Below are 8,727 nucleotides of genomic sequence, written 5' to 3'. Positions count from 1 at the left end.
TTTGCTAGAGGCATGCTTTTGTTTTCGCGAGAGGCACGATCGTGCCTCTCGGAAACGGAAAAAGAGTGTTATCTTTTTTCCCTTCCTCGAGAGGCACGGTTTTGCTTTCGCCGTGCCTCTCGAAAACAGAATTTTTTTATTCTTTTTCTTTCAGTGAGAGCGATTTTACTTCTGCGAGAGGTACGGTTTTGTTTCCGCAAGAGGTACTGTTTTTCTTTCGCGAGAGCCACGGTCGTGCCTTTTTCTGAAAGGCAAAAAGAACGTGCTCGATTCAGTTTTTTTGTCTATTTTTTTCGTGATTTTTTTGTCAAAACCTAGATTTAGTTTTGAAGATCTCGACGCGAGGAATCCAATGGTAAAAACAATTCAAGATTGGACGCACGGTTTAAGAGATAAAACGTTTGAATAAACGAATCTTTGAAAAAAAGAAAAAAAGCTCCCTTGTTGTAACAAATGATGTGCATGCAGTGCATCACTTGTTGCGTTCGGGATAGTAGTGTTTTTTTTAAATGAAAGTGATTTTTAGAAGAAGTACTCTTTATTAATGATTTTGTGTGTTAGCCTCGTTATAAGCGAGACGTAGGGCTGCCAAAAACAAGGTCCAAATCTCGTAGAACTATTTTAAAACCGGGGCCGGCCTGCTCGACGGCGTAGACTAGGCAGGGTCATTGCGGAGTCCATCACGGAGGGGTCCACGCCTCCACGGCCACCCACCTTTCCCCCTTCGTCCTCCAGTCCACGACGACCACCATGCCGCATGACCGCGAAGCCCCGGTCTCCCCTACCATTCCACCCCACCGCCCATCCCATTCCCCTCCTCCGTCCACCCGCCAGCCCGCCTAACACGGCGCAAGGAGGGAGGGAGAGAGAGAGGGAACCCTCTTCAAACCCTAGGTAAGCTCCCGCTTCGCCTGCTCGGACCTGCTGCAGTTCTGGCCGCTCCGTCTTAAGATTCCGCGGTTTGGTCCTCTGCGCGCTTAGCTCTGGCCGTGTGATTTTGCGGCGAGCTGGCGGCTTCTGCGCACTGCTGCGGGAAGAGCGTGATCGTACTGTAGCCTCTGTAGTGCTTGCGGCTCTCTGTCCGTCGTTAATTTTGTTTTTATCCAGTTTGAGCATGGAAGTCAGGCTCTGTTGCCGTGGCTGTAGAGGTTGCGGGGTTGGATTTGTGGTTGCCAAGTGTTAGGCGGAACCGTGGGGGTTAGAGGGTTGATTTGAGCGAGGCTTAATTTGGCATTTTAACGTTACTCTGCTATACTGTTTGTCTGTCGCAGCAGCGATTGAGTTGGTTGTCAAAGGAACAATCTAATTATTATATAGGGTGACTCTATGGTCACGGCGATTGTTTTGTTCTTATATGTATTGTGTCTTTGGTTGTGTCCGAATTGGATGCCCATGGAAATTGAGCTATGTTGGAAACCTTTGCAACTATTTCTATGGTATTTATACTCGCTGCCTAGTTACCTTTATCAGTCTGGCAAACTTTAACCTAACCACCCAGTAGTTTGACGGTTATCCGTTATAAAGTATACCAAGGGATCAGAGTCCCTATATTTGACCTGTCAGGATTTTGTTTCTACACATCGAAATCTCTGAATCGCCATTTATCCTTTATTTGGTAATCTGGTTGACTGTATTTAAGCTACCTCGCTGGACATTTCTGTCAGATGTATTAAGGGATTGTTGTCTTGTTGATGTACAAAGTTCTTGTTTGTTGCTCTTACTTATACTAGATAATCAACAGGGAACTCAATCTATGCAAATTCCACAAATTGAAGAACTGATCTAGCAGCCTTAGCTGCTAACTGTTCGCCTGGTGGAGATAATGATGGAAAGGGAGGACAGATATGTTAGGTCAATTTCTTACACCCCCCCTGCCGTTTGAGAAATTTCCATGGAACAATGGTTTGTCAAATTTGCATCCTCCAACTCTTTGTTATAGCAAGTTAGCAATGCAACACATAATTTTTGAAGAATTAACATAACACATGTGAATAATAGTGTGATAGATCCTTTAGTAAAAAAGAGTACATGGAACTTTGGTGCCTCTACTTTCATCATACAACTGTTTGATTGGTCCCTCTACCTCAGAATGGGTCAGCGGTATTCTCTGCCTCTAAAGCTGCACTTAAAGCTACACATTTTCTCTCTCTTGCAAACAGAAGGAACACAATTTTGTCTGACTTTATGTAAAGGATGAACCACTGAAAAAAAAAAACCCTTCATGTTATGACTGTTCTGTGTGTTTTGCTTGGCTTGATGATGTGTGCAGATTTCAGGACTGCAGATCAGAGCCATCTGTTAACTCAGAGAACACAGTTTCACCATGCAGACATAGTGTATTTAGATCACTTAAAGAAAGAACTGGTGGATTATTTGCATTCCTTGGAAACTTTTTCCATTTGAAAACCTTGAAGAGATCAATGCTGGAAGACCGGAAGTCCATGCAAAATGCTTTTCACCCTCAAGGACCATTTCTGCAAAGATGGAACAAGATATTTGTGTTATCATGTATTTTTGCAGTCTCTGTGGACCCATTGTTCCTCTATATCCCGGTTATCAATGATAAAATTCCTTGCTGGTATTTGGATAGGAAGATGAAAATCACAGCAAGTGTCCTGCGCTCTTTCACAGATATATTTTATATACTCCATATCATATTCCAGTTTCGGACAGGCTTTATCACGTCTTCCTCTACAAATTTTGGCAGGGGTGTATTGGTCAAGGACAGATATGCTATAGCAAAGCGGTATCTGTCAACATATTTTCTGATTGATGTCTGTGCTGTTTTACCCCTCCCTCAGGTACTATGCTATCTACTTGGTTAAGCTTAGCACGAAGCATTTGATCACATTATAGCAAGTGCTTCTTTACATTTAAGATCATATACTATCTTATATGGGAATTTAATTCATGTGGATGTGCGCCTGGTAGTCCATGCATGGGAGCTATGTTAAAATAGTTTTTCACCTTCAAGAGTTATACTGTATAAAAATAGTTTTTTTGCCTGTTTCAAGAGATATACTTACGCTGTCCCAGTTCACATATTGGAGTGTTGATTGAGATGAATATTGATTATGACGATGCTATCATTCTATTTGGTGAATTTTCTGTAATTTGCAGTTCCCATTCCCATAGTGCAGTAAATATACACCTTTTTACCATTATGTCCTGAAGTCAAGCATATAACCTTGATTAACTTCTGTTACCAGGTGGTCATTTTGATCATTCTGCCTCGTCTTCAGGGCTCACAGTTCATGAAAGCCAAAAACATCTTGATGCTTATAGTTATATGCCAATATGTACCTCGGCTAATCCGGATAAGGCCATTATATCTTCAAATCACTAGATCTGCTGGGATAATTACAGAGACAGCATGGGCTGGTGCTGCCTTCAATCTAATAATTTACATGCTTGCTAGCCATGTAAGTGCTTAGTTCATTAATTTCTGTATTGTGAAAACTGTAACTATGTAAACCAGCTGTTCATTTTTGCAATATGATAGTGATAGCATGAGCAGTTTCATGTACAGTAAGAAATTATGTGGATTACAAATAATGTGCCTCAGTTTTGCATGCGATTTTCCATTAAATTTGTCGATGGGGCTACACAGTATGTTAGTTGTACAGTTCCATTTCTTCCCGTTTCATTTTTTTTATAATTGTGCATGACATCCACATTGGTTTCCTATCTGTGAAAATTCTACTTGGCGCAGCAGTATTGGGAAGTTAACATAATGAGTAGTAAATTTTCCGTGAAGGATAGGATATAAATGACTAAAAGATACATGTGGCTTTGGTGCAGTTCTTTTCCTTCATTGACCCTGATCGTACTTCTCATGTTTGTACATGCTCTAATTTTGAGCATTAGCTTTTTAGTACTCCCTCCGATCCAAAGTAAGTGTCGTGGTGTCGTGGTTTTAGTTCAAATTTGAACTAAAACCACGACACTTATTTTGGATCGGAGGGAGTACCAATTTATACTGTATATAAGTCGTAAAGTTTTCTTTGTTTATTTGCTGCATGTTGTTTCAAACAACTAGTCACTAAAGAAAGGTGTATCCAGTACTTCTGCCAATTAAAAGTATCCTTTGCGTGAAAAAAGCCTACTACATCTAATATATATTTCTCCAGATCTATCACTTTACGGAGTGCAAACACTGACCCTTTTTAGTATGATTTTGCTGTATCTGAGGGGTACTCCTCATTGTTCAGTCTTTGCCAATCTTAGAGGGAAATGCTGGGGGCTAAGTGCTTTGTTTAGATGGTTGCTCCATTTCTCTTTTCCCAGAGGTAGCCCCTAAAGTAAGGTTGGAATCCATTGACCGCTGCTTGCCACCAATCCACTAGATTATCGAACTTTTGTGGGGCACATGGCGTCACAGTTCAACTAGTTGAGGATTCTAGACGATACCTTCTGTACAAATAAGCATGGCCTTGATAAGCTCTGCACCCTGTCGAGAAATATTCTAGCACATATGTACCAATTTCCTAATAGTGTTGCTAAGGGGTATTTTTACACTGGTTTCCACTTTTTACAATCTATTTAAATATTTTCTAATAGTATTGGTTTATCATACAAGTCTTCTATAATATAATATTATCTTATAATTTTTGTTAACTTATTAGTATTGTTACTTTCAATGGTCAATTACTCGAGTTTGTATATTCTAGGTCATGTCAATGTCTGAAGTGACATCTGTTATTTAAGTGAAGGTGGTATGTAGCATTTTAGGTTGATTTGTATGTCATCATCTAGTTCTATATTCAGCATAATGGACTACTTTTCAGAAGTTCAAATGTGCAATGCAACTAAGCCTCAATGGCTAAATGTTTACCGGTGATGTTTAAGTGCTGCAGGTCCTTGGAGCAGTTTGGTACTTGCTTTCTATTCAACGGAAAGATGCCTGCTGGAAACATGAATGTAGTCTTAAAACAGGCTGTAAAGCTGCATATCTATACTGTGGGAATGGTGATACAAATGCTGGAAATGCTTTCTTACAGAATGTTTGCATTCCAAGTACGCCCGCAGACAATCTTCCAGACCCACTCTTTGGAATCTATTTGCCAGCTATAAATAATGTTTCGCAATCAACAAATTTCTTCGCAAAATTATTTTACTGTGTCTGGTGGGGTCTGCAAAATCTCAGGTTTGCCTAAAGACGAAACTGCATTACATAAATATATTTAGATTGTATAACACTTATATCTGTCTTGGTCTATTTAATGCAGTTCGCTTGGCCAAAACCTAAAAACAAGCACTTATGCTTGGGAGAATTTGTTTGCAGTTTTTGTCTCAATATCAGGCTTAGTTCTGTTTTCACTTCTGATCGGTAATATGCAGGTAATAATATGTGTCACTGATAGCTATGAATATTCTTATTCGTTTTCTCTATTTTAGTTCAGAATTGTAGATATCTTTCAAATAAAAATAATAATTATCATCCTTGAAAGTTATTGCATGAATAAAACTTGCATTGGAAACAGAAACATGCTAATGTTTTATGATTCTGATTCCTCCATGATCAGTCGGCGATCTGGCGTGCTAGACTGGTGCTTAAATGTATTACATGACAGAAGAAATATTTGTTGTTGAATTACATAAAGCCAAAAAAACTGTCCAACTGATCTTGAGAAAGATGGACTCATCTTGGCGATGACTTGTGAATACTACCGTCATACAGTTAAAGTCGTGGAACTATCTCACGCGCTATATCATTATGACTTATGAGATAAACCAATATAGTCTTGGCACAAAAATGGTTGATTTTTCAAATAACTATAGCAAGAGGTTAATTTTTTATTTTCAAAATATATACACCAAGAGGTTAATGTGTCAAGTTGTCCAGTAAGTAATACAAAGATTGTTTCAGTTTCTCTCAGATATTAAAATATCAATTATGTCGTTCTTTGCTGACAGGTGACTCCTGTGCTATTTGGGCAACTAATTCATGCTCTAAGTGCTTACTGTTTTCTTTTGTCCTTTTTTGTGATTTTCAGACTTATTTGCAGTCAGCCACTCTGAGAATAGAAGAAACTAGAGTGAAAAGCCGTGACACAGATCAATGGATGTCATATCGACTTCTTCCTGATAACCTCAAGGAGCGAATACGACGTTATGAACAATACAGATGGCAAGAGACAAGCGGGGTTGATGAAGAGCATCTCCTGATGAACCTCCCCAAGGATCTTAGAAGGGCTATAAAACGACATCTTTGTTTATCACTTCTCAAGAGGGTATGTTCTTACGACAGACAAGTATCTGATTGCAGAGTAACTTGCTGCGCTGGCGATAAATACTAATGCTAGTCCCAATTTTAAGGAAGTTTTCAAAAAACCAGTTAATTAAGCAAACAATCGAACTATATACACCCAGTAATAAAGTCGTGAATAATCCATATTTCTTCCTGTTGCACTTTACTTTTTCCAAACAAGAGTATCACTTGAGCTGTAATTGTTAATTGTTAATCCCAGGATGAGCCAGTTTTGGAAAATATGCTCGTCAAATAAACAGTTGAGCTATTTTTACACCAAATCATCCGAGTTATGACTTATGAATGATCCGTATTGGTTCCTATTGGGTTTGCATCTTTTAGGAAGGTATCCAACTGGATATGGTCATACAGTGTCATTGCCCAGCTTTTGTTTCTAATATCTGCGCATCTGAAGTATTGCCCATTTATTCATGTGTTATCAGTACTTTGGATTGACATGACCCTGTGTAATGTTTACTAGCACCCTAGCAACTAGCACACTGTTTCTTTGGGAGACACTCTTTGAGCACATTCTTAAGGAGACCCTGGACTTTGAGGCAGCAACTTTTTGATGGTGATCTGATGTATCGTTCAAGATCTTGCTCTCTTGGTTACCCTGAATGTGTCTTTTTTCATTTTCAGGTTCCAATGTTTGAAAAAATGGATGATCAGCTCTTGAATGCTTTGTGCGACTGCCTAAAGCCTGTTTTGTACACAGAAGGTGGCTACATCGTTCGTGAGGGGGATCCAGTAAATGAAATGATCTTTATCACGAGAGGAAACCTCATGAGCATGACAACAAACGGTGGAAAAACTGGCTTCTTCAACTCTGATGTTCTGAAAAGCGGAGATTTCTGTGGCGAGGAGCTTCTTACCTGGGCTCTTGATCCCAATTCAGCAACCAGTCTCCCCAGCTCAACCAGGACAGTGAAGTCAATGTCTGAAGTTGAAGCCTTTGCTTTGATGGCTGAAGACCTGAAGTTTGTAGCCACACAGTTTCGCCGGCTACACAGCAAACAGCTCCGGCACACCTTCAGGTTCTATTCCCAGCAGTGGAGAACTTGGGCCGCTTGTTTCATACAAGCGGCCTGGCACAGGCGCTGCAGAAAGAAGATGGAAGATGCTCTGCGCGAGAAGGAGGAGAGGCTGCAACTCGCGATTGTGAACGACGGTTCCACTTCGCTCAGCTTTGGTGCGGCAATATACGCTTCACGTTTTGCTCGCAACATGATGCGGACCTTGAGGAGAAATGCCACCCGGAAGGCCCGGCTGCAGGAAAGGGTGCCTGCAAGGCTGTTGCAGAAGCCAGCAGAACCCAACTTTTCCGCCGAGGAGCAGTAGTTTGCATGAGTGCCTTGATGGTGTTATTTTCTGCACGATCTGTGCAGTTGCATCGCTGATGTTGCTTACGGTTTTCGCTAGCGGCTCAAAGGTGAGCCGGAGGTTCGCAGTAGCGTAATGATTGAATGATGATATATTGCTACCTGGTGTAGACAGTAACACATATAGGTAATGGTGTGATTTGATTAGTTATCTGGTCTTCTGTGCTGTACATCATTTGTGCATAGTGAGCGCAGCCTAGTCCTCTTTGTGTTGCCATCAGAGGATGCAGCATAGTCCCACTGTGTTAGCAGCTGATAAGTGCGTTTACCCGCAGGTACAAACTCGTATGTGGACTTACATAACATAGAATTAAATGGATTCTTACATTATTTCCATAGACATACGTGTTAATGTCTGATCCATTATATTCAGTTTATGATATATTCTGCAACTTGAAAGTTGATTTAAAACATTGCCTTCTTTATTAAATAGAACCTTCTTTATTAAATAGAAGAGACAGAAAATTGTGTGATCCAAATTACAGTACTGTGTTGGGCTTTATGTTGCTATCGACCTCTAATACAACTCGTTCTTGTTTATCATCTTTCATGAACTCTTATATATTGTGCTTTACACCCCACCCCCCCCCCCCCCCCCCCCCCCCCCCCCCCCCCCCCGGCAGCCGTTTGGTCTTTTGCCTCTGTTTTCATTATTTGAGCTCTTCTAATCTGTTGGCTTGGGATGAACCTGAACCACCACGAGACAACATTAGTTTCATTTTCTCTTTGGAATGCAAAGCTTCATAAACCTCATTAAGGGCGAGAGTATCACGGGCGTATACGATTGCATCTCTAAAATTGGTGTAAGAACTTAACAGTGAACATAGCATCATTAAGCCATATCTTCTTCTATTTAACATCCTTGCTACTAGATCATATGCAATTTCTTTAAATTATGTGATTTAAAACATTGCCTTCCTTAGGATAATTGTGCAGGAATAGTTTTTGATTCAGATGCATCTTGATAGAAAAACCTTTTGTCATGCATATCTCTTTCAGCTTCAACCATAGGGCAACGGTTGCTTTCTTGGTCAAGACTTTGTGCAAAATATTATTTTGCAAATGGATTTGAATTTGTAACAAAGACTTCTTTTC

General features: G+C 40.3%; 1 protein-coding gene across 3 annotated transcripts; it reads left to right on the top strand.

The window, feature by feature from the left end:
• The first annotated feature begins 644 nt into the window (after positions 1 to 644).
• On the top strand, positions 645 to 7,968 carry LOC123147927 (cyclic nucleotide-gated ion channel 1). Of its 3 annotated transcripts, none has more exons than XM_044567256.1 (8): positions 645 to 894; positions 1,742 to 1,851; positions 2,270 to 2,801; positions 3,210 to 3,422; positions 4,857 to 5,146; positions 5,229 to 5,340; positions 5,997 to 6,233; positions 6,893 to 7,968. In XM_044567256.1, the coding sequence occupies exons 2-8, from the start codon at positions 1,823 to 1,825 to the stop codon at positions 7,589 to 7,591; spliced, it is 2,112 nt and encodes a 703-aa protein (XP_044423191.1). In that variant the 5' UTR covers positions 645 to 894; positions 1,742 to 1,822; the 3' UTR covers positions 7,592 to 7,968. The 3 variants fall into 3 exon arrangements, with proteins under 3 accessions (XP_044423191.1, XP_044423192.1, XP_044423193.1); XM_044567257.1 differs by having other exon boundaries at positions 655 to 894; positions 1,731 to 1,851; XM_044567258.1 differs by having other exon boundaries at positions 656 to 894; positions 1,742 to 1,902.
• Positions 7,969 to 8,727: the final 759 nt, after the last annotated feature.

Source organism: Triticum aestivum, chromosome 7A (genome assembly GCF_018294505.1).
Source record: "Triticum aestivum cultivar Chinese Spring chromosome 7A, IWGSC CS RefSeq v2.1, whole genome shotgun sequence".
NCBI lineage: Eukaryota > Viridiplantae > Streptophyta > Magnoliopsida > Poales > Poaceae > Triticum > Triticum aestivum.
The sequence above is the reverse complement of the archived record's forward strand: the minus strand, read 5'-3'. Positions and strand labels throughout refer to the sequence as shown.